The following is a 24,196-nucleotide window of genomic DNA, read 5'->3' as shown; positions in this document are numbered from 1 at the left end:
ACGCCAAGGCTCCCTTGGATTCGTAAATCATATTTTTTAAATTTCAATTAAAGAAACATAGAAAATAAATATATATATCTAATAATGAGAATAGTTGATCTATAGTTTTCATGGCACCTACCAACCATGCATGCAGGGAAATTTCTTTAAAAAAAGTACGTAATAAATACTTTTGTCGTAGCTCTTTGTTGACTTATGACTATTCTCTCCTCCCAAGTCTTCCTATACTTATTTTTGTGTTCTTATGGAAAAAGGACCAAGTCTTCCTTTCATTAACATGGCAATCTCCAGGAACTTTCTCAAACAAAGAAAACACACCCTTATGTATACTTGTTCTAAAATGGTAACTTTAATTTTCTCTTCATTCTCTCTTTTCTCAAGTGTAAGTTTCTCTTTTAGTTCCAGTTTCCTAATTAGGCTGCAACTTTAGCAGTTGGACTATGCTAAAACTATGGTTGTTTATTTAATTTAATCTGTCTGTTTGATATATTTATCTAGTTTTGGTTTTACTTCTTTAATATCAGTTCTGAAATCACAAGTTCATGTTGCATGAAACACGACGGCTTCTTGATTTTATCGTAGAAAAGATTGAATTGTAAATTTGATGAGTTTGACTTTTACAGTACTGAACTTACTATGTAAAATTTTAGTGGATTTTCACATAGGTATATAGATATATCTATGCTTCGTATTGAAATTACTAGGTTCAGATGAAGTCGCCGCTGATTACAGCTTCAAATTTTGACTATTGACTTTCACATTCAAGTCTCATTTGAACTTTTTTCTTTCTTTTTATGTCATGAATTATTTGGTTTTGTTGTTAATGTAAGCTAGTTCTTATTATCTTGCAGTAAAGAATGAGCTTTATGCTAGGAGACTAGAGAGAAAGGAAGGAAGGAAGCTCTTGTTGACCATTTTGTTAGAACAAAGAAGCTGAAATTCTGAGCATCATATTAGGCCTAAAGCTGAAATGATGAATCTAACGCAAGATAAATATGTAAGGTTAGTTCAATCAGCCTCCTATACCAAGTAATGTGCAATAATTTTATGTTAGACTTTTTCTTTTTTGGCTTGTTAATAAATTATGAAGGAGAGTCTTGGCGCAACGGCAAGACTAATCGCCCTGTGACTAATAGGTCACATGTTTGGGCAGAGCAGCCCGGTGCACAAGGCATCTCGCGTTCACGCAGGGTCCGGGGAAGGGTTGCACCCTTGGGGTCTGATGTAGACAGTCTACCCTAATGCAAGCATTAGTGGCTGCTTCCACTGTTCGAACTCGTGACCTATAGGTCACACGGAGACAACTTTATCGTTGCTCCAAGGCTCCCGTTCAAATAGGTAACATGTTTAAATAGTAGAAATAGCCTTATACAAATATGCAATGAAACCAGTCTAATCCGTTTAAAGAGTTGTGTATAGCCAGAGCTTAGTGCGCCGAACTGTCATTTTTAGATGTAAATGTTACATTTCCCAATGGCTCTCCCAATATTTCATTAATATTTTTCCTGCTTTAAATTTTATAGGTTTGAGGACTGGAAGTCAGAACAGTCATCCTTCAACTCTGAGCATCAAAATTCTCCAAATAAGAAGCCATTTCATATCAGAAAACCATCATTTAGTTTGTTGATGAGTAACATTAGAAGAAGATTTGAGAGTGGTTCTGAAAGAATTAGTAGTTGGAGAAAATCAATACGCGTCCATCCTCTAACCGATAACCCAACAAAAGATCAATCTATCTCGTCAAAGAAACAAATTCTTGATCCTCAGGGTCAATTTGTTCAGCAATGGAACAAAATATTTGTATTGATTTGTACAATTGCAGTGTCATTGGATCCACTATTCTTCTACATACCTGTCATTGATAACAAAAACAAGTGCCTTGATTTGGACACGACGTTAAAGATCACTGCTTGCGTTCTACGTTCGATCACTGATCTTTTCTATATCTTTCATATTATCTTGCAATTTCGTACTGGCTTTATCGCTCCTTCTTCTCGAGTATTTGGAAGGGGTGAGTTGATTCAAGATTCCTCTGCTATAGCCAAGAGATATTTGAAATCTTATTTCATTGTTGATGTTTTAGCAGTCCTTCCACTTCCACAGGTTTGTGTCCTCAAAATCTTGTATTCTTAACGTTCTCTTAATATCATATTGGTAAAGTTACTGCCATGCGAACAGGAGGTCACGAGTTCGAGCCGTGGAAACAGCCTCTTGCAGAAATGCAGGATAAAGTTGCATATAGTAGACCCTTGTGGTCTGGCTCTTCCTCGGATCCCGTGCATAGAAGGAGCTTAGTGCACCGGACTGCTGCCTTAATATTAACAAGTTAACCTTATTTTTGTTGCAGATTGTGATATTGATTATCAGTCCAAGTGTGAATAGCCCGATTTCTCTGGCGACGAAAGAAATATTGAAGATTGTCATTTTTGTCCAATATGTTCCAAGAATTTTTAGAATTTATCCATTGTATAAAGAAGTAACAAGAACTGCAGGCTTATTTACAGAAACGGCATGGGGTGGAGCTGCTTTCAACCTTTTCCTTTACATGTTAGCCAGTAATGTAAGTTACTTTTCAACTAATCGATTAATTAACATCACCTAATAGATTAGTTGCAGGTAACTATCCATAATAAGTGAAATCAGTAACCTGAAAAATAATGTAAGCAACCAACTTCAACACGTTAAATTACACTGATAGTATAAATATTGTTATAGACGACATACTCTATAACATAACATAATAATCTGTTCCGAGAAAAACTTGGCTTTTATAGTGAATGGTTGTTATATAGGGCTGCTTTTATAAAAAGGGCTAACTGTACAACACGTTAAGTTACACCGATAGTATAAATATTAGCTACATTGTCAACGTATATAAGTTATATTTCATCAGAACGCGAATGTGATATGGTTCTGAAAGATGAACTGGATATGGACAGTTGAAATAAGATTTCATTCTTGAACAAAAGTTCGTTTTAATAGGTGCAATTCTGTTATCTCAGGTAGTCGGAGCCTTCTGGTATTTGATCTCAGTAGAACGCCAAGATACATGTTGGCGCGACGCATGTAAGAAGATTGACTCATGTTCTTCAGACTACTTATACTGTGGAGGAAACAGAAACGGAAACGCTTTGCTTCTAAATTCTTCTTGCCCTCTCCTGAAATCAGAAGATATAAAAGATCCAAATGACTTTGATTTTGGTATATTTCTTGATGCTCTTCAGTTTCGGATAGTAGAAAAGCAAAATTTCTGGTCCAAACTCTTCTATTGCTTTTGGTGGGGGCTGAGAAACTTAAGGTCTGTTTCCTTTACTTATTTCCATATACAGTCAAATCTCTCTATAACAGCCTTGTTTGTTCCGAATATTTTTGGATGTTATAGCGAAGTGCTGTGATAAAGAACATATATCATAATATAACATGAAAATTGATTCCGAAAAAGCTTGGCTTTTATAGAGAAATGTTGTTATATAGGGATATTGTTATAGAGAGGTCTTACTGTATATGCATTTGGCCTTAGTTTTGCTTATGCAATTGTTAATGACATTTTGAGTATTCTTGTATTTAAGAAAATGTCTTGTTTTATATTTCAGTTCTCTTGGCCAAAACCTTAAGACAAGCACATTTGTTGGGGAGATTCTCTTTGCTGTATTCATTTCAATTATTGGGCTAATCTTGTTTTCCTTGCTTATTGGCAATATGCAGGTGAGCAACACTTACCCTTTATCAAACAATATTGAACAAGTGAATCTGTTTAGATTGAATTTTTGAATTGCATATGACCATTTATTTTGTTATACATTTTCATTTACAAAAAATCTGCCTTCAACTACTCTTATTTTCAAATTCCCACACCACATGAAATAAGATTTTCAGTGGCGACTTTTTGTGGCGACTAATCTAGCCTCCACTAAATGTTGTAATATATGTCGCTTATCTAAGCAGCGACCTATGAATTTAGTGGCCACAAATATGTGCTTTTGACCTACGAAAAATTATGTAATCACCTTATTAGACGACTTTCTGTCGCATAGAAATGACATCATGTAGCCACTCTAGAGGGCTGTTATTTCAGTTTTTCAGGACATTTTTGTTCTGAATTGCCCTGAAGTTAAGATTTTTAGTTTAAAATTTCGGGACAAAATAAATACTGGCTAATCTCTAAATAGCATCCCTAAGAATGACTATCTATGCACTTGCCCCTTATGTGGCGACCAAACTAGTCGCCACTAAATGTTGTGATATATGTCGCCTTCCGAAAAAGCGACCTATGAAAAATCTATTTATGTATTCACCTTTTCACTAACAACTTTTTGTGGCGAATAATTTAGTCGCCACAAAATGTTGTGAAATATGTCACACAGCTTTATTCCCTAGTGCCATTCCTCAAACTAGATAAAACTGAGACCTCTTAAAGATGACAACTTTGACATTTTAGAACTAAGTTCAAGTGATTTATTCGTGTTTGTTGTTTGATACAGAAATATTTGCAATCTATCACAGTTAGAGTAGAAGAGATGAGAGTGAGAAGGCGGGACGCAGAGCAATGGATGTCTCATCGGATGCTTCCTGATAATCTGAGAGGGCGTATTAGACGACATGAACAATACAAATGGCAAGAAACCAGAGGTGTTGAAGAAGATTTACTTATTCATAATCTTCCTAGAGATTTGAGAAGAGATTTAAAGCGCCATCTCTGTTGGTCTTTGGTCAAAAGAGTAAGTATATAGCTACATTTATAATTTTTCCTGTCCAACTTTACTGGATTTTAATAGCTATTTCTGTTGTTTTTAACAAGAAAATAACATACTATTGGTACATATCATAAGTACCCTTAGAATTTGTAGCCTTAAATATGCCATGACATTTCTATACCCGTAAGAGTGTGTCATTAAGGTAAAATGGAAAGTTTCAAGTTAAAGAGTTCTGAACATAGAAATGTCTTGTCCTTCTTCTGGAACAGACTAAAAAAGAAAATAGTGGCATAAAATGGAACGGTGAGAGTATTAAATCTGAATGAAATCTTATTGAAGCACACTAAGTATTTTCAATCAATCAATTAACTATACATCAAGCTCAAACTAGTAGGGAACCACAACAAGTCTTAAAGGATAGCCCGGTGCACAAGGCATCCCGTGTTTACGCAGGGTCCAGGGAAGGGCTGCACCCCAAGGAGTGTGATGTAGATAGTCTACCCTAATGCAAGCATTAGTGGTTGCTTCCACAACTCGAACCCCTGACCTATAGGTCACACGGAGACAACTTTACCGCTCCTCCAAGGCTCCCCTTCGAGCACAGTAAGTCTTAAAAGGTAGCCTGGTGCACAAGGCATCCCGCGTTCACATAGGGTCCAGGGAAGGGCCACACCCTAAGGGGTGTGATATAGACAGCATACTCTAATGCAAGCATTAGTGGCTGCTTCCACAACTCGAACTCATGACTCATAGTCACCCGTGTTCTAAGGCTCCCCTTCGACCACAACAAGTCTTGTAATATATAAAAACAAGAAGTTTGTTCTTTGTGTTTCCTCTTATTTTTGCATTGATTTGGTAATGCAGGTTCCAATATTCGATAAAATGGATGAACAGTTACTAGATGCAATGTGTGATCGACTTAAACCAGCACTCTACACAGAGAAGAGTTTCATAATCCGAGAAGGCGATCCAGTAGATGAAATGCTCTTTCTAATGAGAGGTACTCTATTAACTATGACAACAAATGGTGGAAGAACTGGTTTTTTCAACTCTGTATCACTAAAAGCTGGTGATTTCTGTGGAGAGGAGCTTCTTACTTGGGCTTTAGACCCTCATACTTCCTCTAGTCTTCCTATTTCAACAAGAACAGTTCAAGCTGAAACTGATATAGAAGCTTTTGCCCTCACTGCTGATGATCTCAAGTTTGTTGCCTCACAGTTTCGACGCCTTCATAGCAAACAGCTTCAACATAGTTTCAGGTATGTTGTTTTAGCCTTGTTCCATTTCATAACATGCTTCAATCCTGCTTTGTTTGCTTAATACAACAACGACAACAACAACAACAAAAACCCAATGTAATCCCACTAGTGAGGTCTGGGGAGGGTAAAATATACGCAAACCTTACCTCTACCCGAAGAAGGTAGAGGGGTTGTTTCCTGAAGACCCTCGGTTCAAAAAAGATAGACAGAAAAAAGTAACAGCAAGCAACAACACCAGCAAATAAACATGCTTCAAAAGCATGATGCATAAGTTACTGGTATAAGTTTTGGTGGTTAATTCATATTTGGTCATCTAACTTTAAGCTTATTGTACCAAAGTCATTAAAATAATTTTTGTAAGAAATAACTCAATTATGCCTATATCTGATGGAAAATTAAGGAAAAAGGCTAGAAAATGCTAAATCTGGATGAAACACAAGTTGTCACATCAACAACTTACTTACATAACATCCATGTGGTGCCACTTAACAAAATAATAGCTTGTTTTCTGACCAACTAAAAAACAAAAAAATAAAAACCACAATATGCCACATAACGAAAGACATAATATATATTAGGTTGGATCAGAAAAATGAGTTTTTTTTTAACTGGTACTACGTAGATAGTATGTAACATGAGTTGTTGACATGACTATAAGCCTACTTGAGTTTCTCACGACTAAATATAGCATTTCTTTTGGTACACATTTTATCTTCTATAACATATAACAACAGTTGAGCTATTGTTCTATTACAAAAGTCAAATTTTATGACTTTGAAACGCTAAGTTGAAAGTTGAGTGATCACCTGTGAAATTAACCAGACATAAGTTACTGGAGTATAAGTTTTGGAGGAAGCCATTAACACTTGTGTACTTGATTATTTCAGGTTTTACTCACAGCAATGGAGGACATGGGGTGCATGCTTTATACAAGTAGCATGGCGTCGACATTGTAGGAACAAGCTTGAGAAATCTTTAAGAGAGGAAGAAGATAGATTGCAGGTTGCATTAGCAAAAGAGAGTACAAATGCACCAAGTCTTGGAGCTACCATTTATGCATCAAGATTTGCTGCTAATGCACTACGAGCCTTACGACGCAACCATACAACTGGGGCTAAATTATCTCCAACATTACCTCTACTGCTTCAGAAACCAGCTGAACCAAATTTCAGTGAGGAAAATCATTCATGAGTTGGGGAGCTAATATACTAGAAATGCTGGGAGATGTATCCATGACACGTCAATCGAGTTTTTCTCTTTTCTTTTTTCTTTTTTTCTTTGTAAAGCAACTCCTTGAGTAGTACCTGGTGAAAGGATGCGCGGGAGCTTAGTGCACCAGGCTGCCCTTATAGCTCCTTGAGCAGTACATATGCTATGCACCTTGATTAATTAGGATTCTTGTATATATAAGCATGCATACAATTCTGTTTTGAACTAAGGTTTTTTTGAATTCTTATTAGTTTAGCCACTTAAATTTGAATTCTTAAGTCTACTTGGGCAAATCAACCAAAAGTTACAAACTCAGAATATAGTACTTGGAGCTGAATAAACATGTCAAAAGGTGTCTATTTGTGTGAGTTCTGCTGGACCTGGGGTATCGACGAGACACACTTGTGCCAAGTAGAGGTGTCCATTTGGTTACTGGCATAGTTAAGGCGACGTCTAACTGGATTTCAATGCCAACTTTAAGCTTATCTATCTATGTTTCGCCTTAAATATAAGACAAATCAAAAGAAAATAAGGTCTAAAATGAAACAAAAACATTTATTTAGGAATGACCAGACAAAAAGAAGAGGAACATAAATTAGGTGTTTACACATTGCTGCATCTGTTTAATTCATAGGATACCTATTATAATTGCATAATAGTTAAGAAAAGTAGCGCACCAGCTATAAGTAACGCGATAATTGACCATGGAGTGCTAAAATAAGTCCAGTAGCACTCTGCCATCGATGTTTTAGCTTTGCTGCTAACGTGGTTCTGAATATCTTTTATAACATCAACAAGAGTACTGCCATGAGAGACCACGTCATAAGTAGTAATATCTTGGAACAGTTTGGCTGCATCTTCGTCTGTTCCCAAATGGTTGCAGATTACTCCTTTTTCTCGTAGTTCTTTGACATCCTCTGAACATACTATCAGTGACTTCATAAAATTCACATAAGATGTCACCTCATATCGAGTATTCGTGTTTGGGCTCATCTCATAAGCTATCATGTTTGCATAGATTACCTTGCTATAGATGTTCATATGTTCCGTTGGAAGATCGAGTTTTCCAAACAACTTGTAGGATTTGAATTTGATTCCATGGATATATGCCCTTCTGTTTGAGATCTCTAACTGATCGAAAGGGGTAGATATGACTCTTCGATTCCGTTCTGAAAAAATTAAACCCCAACATGTAAAGTAGAGAAATGGAAATAACTCGTGCTCAAGCTTTAGTAGCTATAGGAATGATAAGAATTATGCAAATACTAGCAAATTCAACAAGCTCAAGTTTTCAAGCAAATTATATCTAACGTATACTGCAAAAAGAGCATCCCAATGCACTAAGCTCCCGCTATGCGCGGGGTCCGGGAAAAGACCGGATCACAAGGGTCTATTTTACGCAGGCTTACCTTATATTTCTGCAAGAGGCGGTTTCCGCGGCTCGAACCAGTGACCTCATGGTCACATGGCAACAACTTTACCAGCTACGCCAAAGCTCCCCTTCTTAACGTATACTCCAAAAAAGGCAGCCCGGTACACTAAGTTTTTGTTATGTGCGGGAACCAGGGAAAGGACGGATCGCAAGAGTCTATTATACGCAGCCTTACTTTGTATTTCTACAAGAGGCTATTTCCGTGACTCGAACCAATGACCTCTTGGTCACATGGCAGCAACTTTACCAGTTACGTCGAGATTCCTCTTCTTAACGTATACTCCAACTACTAGTAATTGCCAAAGAATTGAAATCTAACAAGTTCAACTTTTCAAGCTTTAGTTCTATTTGAATTATAAGAAATTCTTAAAATGCATGGGAAGCATAGTTGAAAGTTTTATCAACAACAACGAGAAGAAGCCCAGTGAAATCCCACAAGTGGGGTCTGGGGAGGGTGAGGTATACGCAGACCTTACCCCTACGTAATAAAGGTAGAGATGATGATTCCGAAAGACCCTCAGTTCAAAAGAAATGAAAATGAAGCAATAAACAGGCAGTAGCAACAACCAGGTAATTAGACAGCTGAAAGTTTTATCGCTACACCTTCAATTGATGGACTCGACTGTAAAAACCATATAAGGTACAGATAATGTGCAACTGTCCATAACAGTTAAATCGTTGTAAAAGAGAACACGAACTGCACATAATTTACCAAAATAAATTCTTACTTGAAATCCTTTTGCTCAAGTGTTTTTGATTGAATTGGTTTGGAGATGATGACATCCCGAAGAATTTCAAGAAGATGCATAGGCTGCTCATCCTCAGTACTATTTTTTTCCATCAGCCCCTAACTTTTGTTGGCTGATAATCACAAAACCAAAATTTCTTACAAAGAAATCCTTAACTTTTGGATAAAGTGTGAAGGATTCCATATAGCTCAAAAGAAAATTTGTATCGAGGAGCATCATACGCGTAAAATCAGGATCACTATAACAATCCGTCCAACCTTCAACCTAACAATGCCTGATATCATTGATAACTGCACAGAAGATGTTATCATAATAAGTTATGCGGGAATCGAACCCCCTCCGCTGCTGGCGGACAGATGTATAATGTACTAAATAAGGGGAGATCTGCTGTTTACTGCTCACGGAAACATCCGACCTATACTATAGTCAAGTCGTTCACCTATCTTTCTGATCTACTTTCCTTCTATTCATCAGATTTTAGGCTTTGACCCAGTGAAAAATGGGGCTCTTCCGGGAAAAGTCGCTTCCTTTTTTCGGGGACTTTTCCGCAACTCCTTATCACTATTTCGCTTTCTATAAAGCATAGTGTCAGTCTCCAGAGGGGTATAAAAGAATGAAAGGAATGTCTTCGATCTGGCTCTTGTTCCTATTACCGCTCTGCTAGCAGAGCAAATGAACATAAATCTTTCCGAATATCATGAATATCCTTCGCCCCTTATCTCCTTATCTTCCTATTTATAAGTCACAACTTACTTCGACGTTTTCGATTTCCCATAGAATCTCCGGAGCTTTCTCAGAGATAGTTATGGACCGACTAAATGACTAGATTCTCCCGGAACGCGGTTTCGATAATTTCCATGGGCCAATAAGACGGTGTCTAAGATGGCAGCCAACTATCTTTCCGTAGGGATTATCATTTCCAGTCTGGCTCTCGAAGACTCAATATCAGAGGAAATTTTGACTACTCTAGGCTAGAGGACTTGACGGACCTCAACATGGGTGTGCTATAAAACTAGGAGAAGAACAGAACTAAACGGATCAATTCCTTTGACCGCTCGTTTCGAGCTTCCAAGCGATAAGCTTGTGCTTGTTTGGAGGGATCATCATAGATGATTAAAGTGTGTCGTTCACTCGGGCACCTCCATTTAGAAAGAAGGGTCGAAGGTTTTGGGCCTGTAGCTTTCCCCGTCCCCCCTTCGTCACAACTCGACAGCATGCGAGCAGTATAAGCCCTTCTCCTGCCTGGGAGGGCCACCTCTGAGAGTGAGACATTGTATTGTGTCTATGTAGCGATTGGACAGAAACGAAATAGGCTATGGACTTGGATCTACCAAATGATAAGAATGCCTCTGAGATTCAATCATAAACCATCCCCAGCCCCTTCTCATCAATGGACTCCTGACGTATACGAAAGAGTGCAGTTCGTTCGAGAAATTCCTACCACCAACAAGCAAAACGAGTTCTCATTCACGGATAACTAAGCTTTGACAAGGAGCAGTGATCTAAACCAAAGCACAAGCTTTGAAATAGAAAGAAAGATAGAAGTGCCATGGTGAAATGCAAGACAGAAAAGGGTGTTGGCAAAATCCAATACATAATGTCCCGAGGGGGCATTGTTGAATGAATTGACTTCGGTTTGATTTTCAGTCGCAAAATCCAAAATTCAGGCTTCATGCAGGCGAGTTGCAGCCTGAAATCCGAACTGTGGACGGGTTTTTTGGAGTTAGCTCACTCTCGCGGGATCACGACCCATGAAACAAGTAGCTGCATAGATTCGATTGGGATTGATTCTCGGGATCATCCTAAAACGTGAGATGAGCTGCTGATTCTACTCTTGGAGTGACTCAACATAATGCTTCCAGAAAAGGCTTTTAACCGGAAATCACACCAGAATATGAGAGCAACTGAGATTCCAACACCTTATTTAATGGTTATTGTTATTGCGTTTTAACTATTTTCTGGTTCTTATATTGCTGTTATTATTTCGATGGTTGGTTTCTGTTGATGATACTGATATATTGTCTTTTTCGTTTTCTTGAGCCGAGGGTCTATCGGAAACAACCTCTCTACTTTATCGGGGTAGGGGTAAGGTCTACGTACACACTACCATCCCCAGACCCCTTACTTGTGGGATTTCACTGAGTTGTTGTTGTTGTTGTTGTTGTTGTTGTTGTTGTTTACAAATGCTGGAATTCTCAATGGTGTTATCAAGGCTGGAATGTGTCACGCATACATTTTTTACCAGCTTGTTTGAATGGTTGTTATCTATCGTTCATAATGTATCGTATTGTATTGTATTGTATTGTACTGTATCGCTTTGATGTATATAATGTTTGGATAGATTATATTGTTTATTAACATTTTATGATGTGATGCACCAACAATATGAAGAATAAACTTGCAATATTATAAAGAAAAAATAAGGTACAAGGTAATATTAGTATATAAAAAGGTAGGGTAAAAGATAAATTAGGACTATTTTAATAATAAAAAAGGGCAAGATGAGAAAAAAATAAAGAAACGACGCCACCACACCAAATCGATCGTTCCATAAAGTGGTACTTTTCGTTGTTACGTAACGACAAATTTCATGATACGATACAATAAAATTTAAGTTACATTCAAAACAAACATTGTATTTAAAGTAACAATACGATACAATACAACCGGTAACAACCATCCAAACTAGCTGTAAAGCTCGGGGAAAGGGGCATATGAGTACTTCCTGATCCGAATAAACTGGGGGCATCAAATGAGATAAAATTTTAATTTAAAAAAAAAAAAGAGACCAAGACTTATAATACAGTGATATAAATAATTAAAAAGAATGGAGGGGATGAGGGATAACGCGTGCAATGGTTGTTAGTTTCCATCTAAGTCTTAAAATAATGAAATGAGTTGGACACACTAATTAAGGGTTGTTTGATTTGAGAGATCAAGGAAATCCAATTTCATTATAAAACTTCGAACTAACACAATACTACTATTTGATTTTCAGGGCGTATCTAGGCTTAGCCATATGGGTTCACGTGAATCCATACTTCTCTCCGTAAATTATGTATAATAATATTATATTTCTTCAAAATTATTTAAATATATGTGTGTGCACCATGCTCAAAGACTCCTATGATGCAATAATTATTAGGTGCACCTCTACAAGTAAAATTGGGTTTAAAATCCTATTTTGGACGGTCTTATTTTCGGTACAAAGTATAGATATATAAGTCAAAATTACTAAAATTTTAAAAAGAATATAATTTTGAACCTATAAGTGTAGCGGGTTCATAGTAAGAAACTATAGTTAAACCTGTTAAATTTAAATTTTAGATCCACCTTTTCATAATAGTGCACACATCCTTTTGAAATCTTGGATCCGCCTCTGCGGGCATCATACCTCGTATTACTAAAATAATCTTTGCATAACTAATGTAGTACTTTATTTTGGTTTTTGGTATCAAACTCCACATAACTTATGCATAATTTACTATCAGAAACCAGACGTCTTATTCGTAACACCAGTGAAACTTATATGAGAATCTATGCATCATTCTGCGAAATAAAATGTGAAATAAGAATATCTACAGTGTGAGGTCTGAAGAGAGTAATATAAATGTAGACCTTACCCTATCTTGGGGAGGTAGAGAGACTGTTTTGGATAAACCTTCTGGCAAAAGCCTGCTACTAGAGATTTAGAGAAAATCACAAGCACGATTTAATGTGACCTATATTGGAATATACAGCTTCAAAAAATTTTATCGAGTCAAGAAAATAATATGATGCAACATTACAAGTGATTGCGTTGCACTGATAGAATTTGACATGAGATTAAAACAACAACAACAACGACGACCCAATACAATTCCACAAGTAGGGTCTGGGGAGGATAGTGTGTACGCAAACCTTACCCCTACCCCGAAGGAGTAGAGAGGTTGTTTCCGAAAGACCCTCGGCTCAAGAAGACGAAAAAGACGAGAAGAGAAAGGAAGGTACAATATATTAGTACCATCAAACAGAAACCATCAGACATGATATTAGAGAAAATAAAACAAGAAGCACTATTAAATGTGATCCATATTGGAATATACAACTTCAACCTTTTTTAACGAGTCAAGAAATAATATGATGCAACATTACAAGTGATTGCTTTGCACTGACAGATTTCGACATTCTTGTCTATTTACAACATGCTAAGCACAACAGGAGAAGTTGGTATTAGTGATTTCAAGATTGAAACTTGGGATTAGTTGGTTGTTTGCTGTATAGTGATCCTGCAGCTGGAACTTCAGCTTGTGAAGAGACGGTTGCAGAAAGTGGCTGGAAATTTGTATTTCCAACAAACCAGTAGAGCACCCACTTCAAATTGCAGAGTGTGTACTTGAGAGCTTTGGTCCAATTTTCCTGCTTATTGAAGCTCTGAGTAATGGAGTAACTTTCAACTTTGTCATTGTCAATCCTGCAAGAAAGCCATAGATAATTAAGCAACAGTTACAGTACTCTGGTTGAAATGCATCAGACCAGAACTTTGTTGGAGAACGCCAATTCTATGTCTAACATCGAGTCGAGTAACCTATGGTCCAATTGTGGCTTCCAATATGTACATCCTAACATATGTCATATAAAAAGCTCAACATTCACTTCAAAGCAGCAGTTCGAAGATCAAGATAAATTGGTGTAATACAAATTACAAAATAACAGCAGACTCATAAAAGTACTTCGCAAAAGCATCAGGTTTAGCTCCTTCCATGTTGGAATTTGTCCAACTCTCCCTTAGTTTAAGTCCCATTGGTGCACGCAGTTGTCTAAGACATATTACAAACTCATATGAATGACCACGCCAAGTCACTCACCTCTTTACATTCTCAACCTAAAAAAGAAAAGGGAAAAGCAAAAAAACTTATGTAATTATTTCCACTGATCCAAATTGATGTCATTGCTCGAACTTCAAGCTCCTTCTTTCAGGGATAAAATGGAGGAAATAAGCAGGCAACCTTATCATAAAAACAAAATCGACCAAACTCTTCTTTGCAGAAATCCTGACTACCAATTACACAATACCAATGTATCTGAGAAATGTAAATCTGAGATTTACTATAGAACATTTTGCTAAAAGATTGAAGCTTCTATGGAATCACACTTCTTGAATATGCAGAGGCTTACTTGTACGGAAGCTTAAAACATTTGTCAGGACGAATATTGTTCTCCCTATCTTTTGAATTTGCAAAGTCGGCGAACTCCTTTAGGCAGGTCAAGAACAATGTCATTGCTTTGTCATATCGTGTGCTCCAGAAGAGATTTACCGGGCCAAATCTTCAAAAGAGTAAGAGGGATCACATTAGTTACTGGGATCACATTAGCTACTTCTAAAAGGTTAAAGTTTGCTATTGGAAAACCAAAAACAGTGTCTGTTAATCCCAAAGTTCTTTAAGACGCCTTTCTAGTGCAGCGGGTTGAGATGAAACTTTATGTCATGAAGGTTTCGTGTTCGATCCTCTGTACTTAATAATTCAGCTATTCTTTCTTTTATCTTATCAAAAAAAAAAATATTTTTTCTTTTATAAGCTGCTACTGCCTAGGTATTAAGATAACTGGAAGGGAAGATTCAAAAGAACTGGCCTCCAAAAAGTGATTTTGGAGTTTGTACATTTCATTCACTATTATCAAGTCGAAAGCTCAATGTATTACAATGAAACCACGTCAATATTAAACAAACTACCCCTCCTACATTTACTGAATATAATTATCATTGCATCATCACCCACCTGAAATCAACTTATTTGTATCAAATTGAAATCAACTTATTTGTACCAAATTGACATACTGGTAATAAATATCTTTGGGAAAAAATGTTTGGGAAAAAAAAGAATAGACTTACAGTTCATAAGTATTGTTATTGGTGTCCATGATCCGAGGATAACTTCCCATAGGAAGAATTTTTATCCGATATCTGGAAAGGGAAAATCAAGGATATACATCGGACAGATAACAACAAGAACACTATGCTTTACGGGGAAAAAATGCAATATATTTGGTGTCTAGCTTCCAAAAGTTTATATGCTGTCCTACTTAGTATTGTTTATCCGGAGCTGAACATTAACTCTAGTCAGATCAAGTCTACTTGAACAAACATGGCAACTTGGTGATTGGGTAAAAATAATCTAATGAAGGCTTGAATAAGAAAAGTTAGACTGGATTAAAAATACACAGGTTATTCAAAAATTCCACAAGGACTGAAGGACCATATGCTAATTTGAGCGGCAAGGTCAAAAGACTCAGCAAGAACTTTATGCACCTTGGATCGGACCTAATCAAGATCTATCAAAAACAATTTAAGATTCATAATGCATAAGCACCAACAGTTCTTAGGCTGAGAGTTGCATCCTGACAAGCAAACTAGGCAGTAAAAGATTAATAAAGTTCTGGATTCAATCAATCAAGGAAATGACCGAGAAAAGGATTATATTTTTAACAAATAGATAGATGTATATTCCAATAAGGATACTGAAACTTTGGCCGGAAATGTTGAGCCATTGTATGGAGAAGAAGGCAAGCTTGGCCCCATGCTGCATTTATCTCGTCCCACTCAACCTAAGCATTTATCATAAATGTTGAACATTTAATTAAAAAAAATAAAAAAGAAGAAAGATAATATAATTACGATGAGAAAAATTGACCAGACAAGAAAGTATGAGATACAGTATCATAATATGAAATAATGAGTCCTTTCTGCCATTTAAAGTGTAGCACAAAATAACACTTCATAAATGCAAAGAAAAAAATAGGTAAATGGAAACAGCTACTACCAGATAACATTATTCAAGATGTCTAAATGAAGTACAAAGACGGATTTATGTGGAAGGGATAGGGTACATGCACCCATGCTCCCCTCCCTAGGCTATATATAAAATACTAATTTTTTCAATTATGTGGTTAAATATATTTGTGGCCACCCATGCTCAAGTGATTGGTTTGGTGCATTGGTGACTAAGTGCCCTTCTTATCTCCTTTTTGTCCCCAAGGTCAGGGGTTCGATCCAAATACAATTCTTTTTGATTAATTCCTTTTATAATTAATTACAATAAATAAATTCCCAATTTCCCACACCCTTTTATATTAACAACATATCCCTATGCCCTTTCTTTCTTTTCAATTAACAAACAAATACTTTTTTTTTTTACTTTTTTTAAAAAAAAAAACCTTTTGCCTACGTCTTTTTTATTTTCTTCTCCTAATCATTCTTTTGAGTACAAAAACTTTGAAATCCCTAAAAGTAAAATACTCATGACTCGTCTCTCTCGTCTCTCTCGGCTCTCAGTGGATTCAAAGCAGGAAAACCCCTGCTCAATATTAAGCGCTTTTAAAAACGTTTTTGAATGATTGTTTAATTTGCTATATAGAGCGTGAGATATTTAAAACTGTAAGTAATGATGTTATTATTGACTGTTTTCAATAAAAACTCGTCGAGGACAATTGTAAAGTGAATAATATTTTTTGCAAATATAATATTAATATAATTTGCTCGTCAACTTGCCGCCATCATAAATTTTTATATAATGGAACAAAACAGCTATCTTAAAGATAATAGTGCACCCATGGTATTAAAATCCTGGATATGCCTCTGGCAGTCAATACACCAAACAGAATTCATCTAGTATATTCTCTAGTACTTGCACAGCATTTATTTCTCCATTTCCTTTCATCAGATTCGGTATTAAACAGGACATAGAATTGAAGATGTAGCATATTTCACAGTGGCCTAAACAGAGGTTTGCTCTCAACCAATTTCCTTGACCTATTTCTGCTTTCAATTAACAAATTTACTTGACTCCTTCTCCAACCAATAACCCGAAAAAATATAAATTTTATAGCATATTTTGAATATTAATCAGATATATTTTTTTTGATAACCAAAAAACTAGGATTATAAAGAATATTAATCTGATATATTGAGGAAGTACTTTAAGAGAAAATACGATTACAGTATCGATTATCAAACACTGCAGTAAAGCATACTGCTGAATTTATCTACCAGGAACCACACAATTATATCCAAAAAAAATTATAGTAACATACCGGAATTTTAGGAAGTCTTCCGAGACGAAAGTTGTTAATCGTTCCGAATTCACCATCATACCAGATTGGGAATGCATCATTGAGCACATTAGTCTTCTTTAACAGCTCTAAATGAGCTTGTGAAACTTCTGTCTTAGCTAAAATTGCATCTCTCTCTTCCTGCAGTAAAAAGATCATTTCTAACACTGATTTCCTTCCTCCAACACAAGACACGACACATGACCAAAGCTTATCTCAAACAGGAAACTAAATATGTCAGATACAAACAGACGCATGGTGAGAAGTAGCAAGAACCTGATGAGATATCAACTGAAACTGAAAGTTGTTGAATTCTTGCCAGTACCTGGCAAAGAGAAGGCATCTAACTATTAGCAATTAGTGATAAGAAATCTCAAACGACTATTTAATTAGTAGATATCATTTATTACACTATTGGTCCATGCAACCAAGCCCGGCTATAGTGACAGGTACTCTTTTAGTTGTACGTTTCTCTACTTCAGGCTATTCCGAGTTCCTTTATAATACTACAACAACATCATCAACCACTACATCCTCAATCTCGAGCTAGTTGGTGTCAACAAATAAGGTAAATAATTTTATTAATGATAGAAAAATCTATGGTATACAAGCAGCAAAAATTGGAGAATCTTCAACAGAATATGACTCCCTACGAATCACCACCAGATCTATGTACAAACTAGGATCTCATGGGTGCACCGAAAAGAAACAATGTGTCTCCCTGCTACTAATTTGAGTTTTACCCCCCTTTAACTCTGCTTGCTTCTAACTTCTTATGAGCTGTTTTACGACCACTTAGGATTTTAATGTTTTTAAGCCAGCAGTATCCTTGTATTTTTACAGTATCAGCTTGATACTGTTTTTAATAAAATCTTCACCTTATCAAAAAAAAAAAAAAGTTTCCTAAACTACATTTATGACGGCTAGTTGCTGCACCACCAACAACAACCACCACCCATTAAAATCCCACTAGTGGGGTCTGGGAAGGATAGAGTGTACGCAGACCTTACCCCTACCCCGGAGAAGTAGAGAGGTAAAAGGTGAAAATGCAACTCAGATCATTTGAAATTACCGCTCCTCCAACTCCTTAAAGCGGCTAGATTTTAACTCTAGCTCCTTCAGTTCGGCAGTGACCACAGCACATTGCTTCTCTGTTTCTTCTATTGCTGCTTCAAGTTTTCGCTCTTCTTCTTCTATCTTCAACAGCATGGAAACACATTAATGTCAATAAATACTCTTCAATACAAGAGATTTTACAAAAAAGTGCAGTAGACGTTTTTGCAAAAAAGGTACGCGCTAAGCCTCGGTTTTCTTTATCCACAACTGTGTTTCCCATTTTATTCTAATATATTAATTTTGTAATATCCTCACATTCATACCAACTATCAACTGAATGCACTAGGACCGAGGACTTCAGGGTGCTAAAATATTTTTCCAGGTCTAAGTTTTCCTAAGGTACTTCCATGCTGCATCAGGTTATATAGCATCTTAATTTATTTGTTCTCTATGTCATGTATAAAGGTGAAAACTACAATGCCCTTTAGGTGACCCAAAATTGTGATGCACCTTCAATTTCTCCTTCAGAAAATCAGCCTCACTAAGAACATTTCTTGCTTCTCCCTCTAGTCGCTGAAGGCAAGCTTCGTAGGCTTGTATGTCCCTGTTAACATCTTCAACCTCCTTATCAAGTTTATCAGACAACACTCTCATGCATTCAAGACACAACGGTTGCTCAATCTGGGTCTGCGTTGAGGCAATATCAAAAGCACGCTTTAGCACAGTGATGGTGGAGTGAAACCCAGAATTATTTGGCTGCGTAGGAGCATTTTGAGGCCCACCATCTGGTGATGGAACATTTGTACCAGCTCCATCAGATGTAGGCTCACATTTATACACTGAAGCAGCTGGTGGAGGCAAAACCACGAATGATTCTTCCATGGCCTTCCCAAACTGGCTTGCATCTGGTTGAGCGGATACTCCTCGTCCTCGAGGCGGAATCCCTGGTCCCTGATTTCTTTGCTTTGGCAATACGACGTAGGAATGTTCCATACGACTCGACCCTATAACACTACCAGCTCCATGCATTGAAGAACCCTGCATCCCTGCACAAAACCCCCAAATCAGCAAATCACAGATGTATTATCTGTGCTTGTACTATTCCACAGGACATAGAAAAGAAAACTAACAACAAAATGAGGATCTATGGGAACAAAAAATCTAGGGATTTCGTATTATGGAAATCCAATACTCCCTCTGTTTCAATTTATGTGAACCCATTTGACTGGGCACGGAGTTTAAGAAAAGAGAGAAGACTTTTGAACTTGTGGTGTAAAATGAGGCACATATATTTTGCGTGGCTATAAATCATTGCATAAAAGTAAATTGTTTCCAAATAAGGAAAGGGGTCATTCTTTTTGGCACGGACCAAAAAGGAAATAGGTTCACATAAATTGAAACGGAGGGAGTAGGACTTAGAGAGTGTTTGGCTAAGCTTATAAGCAGGTCAAACTAGTTTCTAAACACTTTTTGGCTTATCTACGCGTTTAGTAAAATTAAAAGTGCTTATAAACTAAAATCATCCAAAAGCCACAAGTTGATCCCTCTCCATTCCATTTTCTTCATTTGTTCTTCTCCTTATTTAGATACACTTTTTAATTTATAACTTTTGTGAATAAATTCAAGGACACATTTTAATGGAAAAATGCTTATCAACACTTTTTTACCACAAACACATCAACTGTTTATTATCAGTTTCAGCACTTCTACCCAAAAATTTAAAATTTCGCTTCAGCACCAAAAATTATTTTTCATCACTTAATGCTTATGAGCTATTTTCAATCAGCTAAACCAAACGGACTCAAAACTCTAAACGTTGCGTCCTCCATTGAACTAAGTAGCATCCCAAATTAAAGCTTCTCTAACACACAATTACTTCACAAATAAATTCACTAAAGGTAAAAAGCTTTTATTGCATACAAAATAAAAATAACCAAAATTTTCCAATTATTACCTCCAATACAGCAGTTCCCATAATCTTCTATACATGATTAATTGATTGATTGATGAATATATAAAGGTAGAGAGAGAGAGAAGCGGAGGCAAACCGGAGCGAGAAGGAAAATCCGAGAAGAATTTATCGGCATAATTATCGACGCCGACGATGCACAGAGGATTGTGGCAGTTCTGACAGAGGTATCGAGGAAGATTCGGGTCAACCGGTAAAGTCCGACCCTTATCCGGCGTAAGGTTATTAGTACTACTGCTGCTATTTTTCGTCATGATTGAAGATCGACGAATTCTGTGTGTTACTGTTGGAAAATTTAGTTATATGAATTTGATGGAATATTTGGAAGCTCCGTTAGCAGGTGGATCGGAACCTTTTTCCGGGTCGACTTGGTTTTAATGCGATTACTCAGCAATTAAAAAAAGGAATTTTTACGCCCCGTAGAAAATTTTAGTACCATATTTATTTTAAATAAATACCATTTTAAAATATTACATCCTATAAATACCTTTTATCTTTTATAGCAAAAAATCTAAATATAGTTATATCCTACAATTAAGGCACCATATATGCTAAATATTATTTTTCTCTCTCCCTTTTTGTATTTTCTCTCACATAATTACCGCGTATTTACAAACCCCAATACAATCTCTCTCTGTTTGCATACAACCAGACTCTCTTCTCCTACAAACCCTAGTTTCTTAACTCTTCTCCCACCCAAATTCTCAATTTTCAATCCTTAAACTATCAGAATCATCAATTATATATATGTGGAACAGTCCAATGCAGTGAGTGTGACATATCTCTTTGCATTTGTTATCAAAGAAAAGGAGGAGAAGGAGAGAGATTGAGTACGGGGAAGTATCAAAGAAATTGACTCCGAGGCGAAAGGCTTCACGGACGGCGGCAAATGCGTCTTGTTCGGAGACATCCCCGAAGACTTTGCCAAGAGGATAACATGGAAAGATTCCTTTTCACGTACCTTTTCAATTTTTGTGGATGTGTTAGGGGGCTGACCAGCCGGAACTAATGGCTGGCCGCCGGCCGGCGAAGCCATAGGGCTGTTTCTCTCTCTAGATCGCCCAAATCGCCTGTTTGTATTCAGTTGTATTCGAATGTATTCTTCAGCTGTATTCACTTGTATTCAGGTTTAATCAGTTGTATTAAACTATTTTATTCAGCAATAGTTAGTTGTATTCAAGTGTTTTATACAACTGTATTCAGTTGTAGTTAGTTATATTCAACTATTTTATTCAGCAGAAGTTAGTTGTATTTTGTTGCATTCAAGAGTTTATTCAGCTGTATTCAGTTGTATTTTTGTTGTAATCAAATGTTTTATTCAGATGAATTAAGGTGTATTTTGTTGTATTCAATTGTATTATTCATATGTATTTCTCTTTATTCAGCTATAATCTTATTATGTATCTTTCAAATACAGATTAATGAGGGATCGTTTTAGTTCGTTGAGTTAAATTAGGAGAATATCATGTGATTTTATTTCCTTCCGTTTTTAGCGCAAATACGTTACTGTATTTAATGTTAATGTCGCTTGAATACAGCTAAATACATGTCAAACTTAGCTGGAATTCCAGATTTTATGCCTATATTTTTGGTTGTATTAATGAATACAACAGCTTAAATACATGAAATACATTGTATAAAAACATAAAAGATATCTATAACACGTAATATAGCAAAGAATATCTATAAATGACTAATTAGACCAAAAAGATGATGCTTTATGAAAAATTCTCATTAAAAAATTAAAAACATAAATATAGTTTGGAATATTTGGGCCGCTAATTTTTGCAAATTTAGCCTAATGCCACATGCTACTAGGTGATTGACAGGAATGGCCCTGTAAAAGCCTAGACTTTAAATGTTATCCTAGTTTTGAATGTATTTAGAAAACGACCCTATATACTTATTGGTTGTCAGGGTTTTTTTTTGGCTGGATTGGTAGATTTTATGTGCTATTTACTCTACTTATATTGTTAATTATTCACAAACTTTACTCGTTTGGCATGACTTTGTGATCGTTCGGTTCACCAAACATTACCATATTGACATTACATTATGTTATCTGCATTCGACATATTTGTTAGATTGTTCACAAACTTTATCCAATTTGTATAATTTTATATTTGTGTTATTTGCAGTTGACCTATCTATTAAATTGTACATCAAATTCTACCCGATTGACATACTTGTTCCGTGTTGTTTAATAAAGTTTTACGAAATTGCAACTCTAATTTCAATCTATTAACCCAAAATTGCTCCAAATAATCTCAAATTGCTCCGAATACCAACACAAATATTCTCCAATCACCAACTTAGCTAAATAACACCAAAATAAGAATAATCATTTCGTTTTCATCAATACTTTCTAAGGATCAATAATGGAGTTTTGAAAATTTTAAAGTAAATTACTAAATTAATATTTGAACTAAAAATTTAAGTATAAATTATCAACATTCAAATAATTTTAGCAATGATCAATCATTAGCTTTCAATTTTCACCTCCAAATAAGTATTTTAAGACTATAGTGTTCTTCGTATACTTAATCAATTAAGCCACTGAGAACCTTATGTATTATAAAGTAAATGAGTTATTCTTACGTTTGTAGGAGAAAAAAAAAGAACCGTGACTATAAGCATGTAAAAGATGTCACCAAATTGAGCCCTTCATCCACAAAGAATTAAGTAATCTTTTTTATTTAAGCAGTATAATATTATGAAATGACGGGAAAAAAATATTATCTATTTAAAAATTATATTCATCAAAATAATATAATACGTATAATACAATACGATAAAACAAAAGTACGTCTGAAAAACACCGGATTCTCTTTTGAAGTTTCTCTCGGCGCACGTTAACGTGGCTTAGCTAACGTACGCTGCTAGAAGCCATGAGAGGAAGAGGACGACCTAAACGAAACTCAACAAAAATTTCGTCCACTGATTCGAGATCCACTGATGCAAGAAAAGCAGTAATGGAACTTTTTGTCTCACCAAAAGGGGTTTTCACACTAACATTGGTGGCTCGTGGCAAATTATACACAAAGGATATGCTATTAAGATGGGGCATCCATAGTGATCAACTACGTCCCTTATGTTCACATGCAAATGAAAATATTGAACATCTATACTTTGAATGTCAATATGCTACATGTTAGATCTAATTTTAATGATGCAAATAATAAATCTGTGCATGGAATCAATTATAGAAGATCAAGGAATCAAGGAGCTACTACAAGATTGCTGAAGTCAATCTGGATGCTTAAGGAAAGAAATCAATCAGCAAAGATTACGAATCAATCAACAAAGATCATGGACAGCTACGATGGAAAGAATCAAGCAAGTCTAAACTTAAGGCATCAATCAAGGCCAGCACATTCAATCTGAAAGATTGAAGCAGTAAAAAAGCATCGAAGATTCTGTAAGAAGATTAGCTGAGCGGCTAATTTAGGAAGGACCAACAATCAAGGAGTAAACCCTCGTCGTTAACATTTGTAGAAGGAAAGCTATCAATTTCCTCTCATCAAGGAAGAGCAACGGCAAGCAATCTTATTCTTGGAAAGAATCAATCTCTTTCCAAGGATCAAATCTCTTCGGTTGCCAAGTCTCGTCAGCAAACGGTCTTCACCAAAATATTTATACTCAGCATCAAGCCTTAGACAAATATACTTTGATTGAACCAAAAATCCTCTCTTTAGTTTATTCTACTGCAAACAAACATTGTAGTTCTCTAAGATCTGTTG

The 24,196-nt window shown here is 36.1% G+C and overlaps 2 protein-coding genes and 1 long non-coding RNA gene across 5 annotated transcripts; 1 reads left to right on the top strand and 2 right to left on the bottom strand.

The window, feature by feature from the left end:
- Nucleotides 1-213: 213 nt before the first annotated feature.
- Nucleotides 214-7,403, top strand: LOC107828722 (cyclic nucleotide-gated ion channel 1). 2 transcript variants are annotated; one of them, XM_016656084.2, is made up of 9 exons: nt 214-343; nt 852-1,002; nt 1,524-2,103; nt 2,348-2,560; nt 3,003-3,298; nt 3,594-3,705; nt 4,482-4,718; nt 5,559-5,953; nt 6,841-7,403. In XM_016656084.2, the coding sequence occupies exons 2-9, from the start codon at nt 971-973 to the stop codon at nt 7,142-7,144; spliced, it is 2,169 nt and encodes a 722-aa protein (XP_016511570.2). In that variant the 5' UTR covers nt 214-343; nt 852-970; the 3' UTR covers nt 7,145-7,403. The 2 variants fall into 2 exon arrangements, with proteins under 2 accessions (XP_016511570.2, XP_075081921.1); XM_075225820.1 differs by having other exon boundaries at nt 245-382.
- Nucleotides 7,404-7,698: 295 nt separating this feature from the next.
- LOC107828728 (uncharacterized) lies at nt 7,699-10,036 on the bottom strand. The gene is made up of 2 exons (XR_012696890.1): nt 9,323-10,036; nt 7,699-8,331 (listed from the first exon to the last, which is right to left on the bottom strand). It is a non-coding gene; the product is annotated as an uncharacterized LOC107828728 (long non-coding RNA).
- Nucleotides 10,037-13,374: 3,338 nt separating this feature from the next.
- Nucleotides 13,375-20,803, bottom strand: LOC107828723 (beclin-1-like protein). Of its 2 annotated transcripts, none has more exons than XM_016656086.2 (9): nt 20,442-20,803; nt 18,998-19,533; nt 18,504-18,628; nt 17,708-17,756; nt 17,414-17,572; nt 15,843-15,928; nt 15,216-15,287; nt 14,501-14,650; nt 13,375-13,796 (listed from the first exon to the last, which is right to left on the bottom strand). In XM_016656086.2, the coding sequence occupies exons 2-9, from the start codon at nt 19,529-19,531 to the stop codon at nt 13,565-13,567; spliced, it is 1,407 nt and encodes a 468-aa protein (XP_016511572.1). In that variant the 5' UTR covers nt 19,532-19,533; nt 20,442-20,803; the 3' UTR covers nt 13,375-13,564.
- Between the last annotated feature and the right edge of the window lie 3,393 nt (nt 20,804-24,196).

This window comes from Nicotiana tabacum, chromosome 11 (assembly GCF_000715075.1).
Source record: "Nicotiana tabacum cultivar K326 chromosome 11, ASM71507v2, whole genome shotgun sequence".
NCBI lineage: Eukaryota > Viridiplantae > Streptophyta > Magnoliopsida > Solanales > Solanaceae > Nicotiana > Nicotiana tabacum.
Note: the sequence above shows the minus strand (reverse complement) of the source record. Positions and strands in the feature narration are given on the sequence as shown.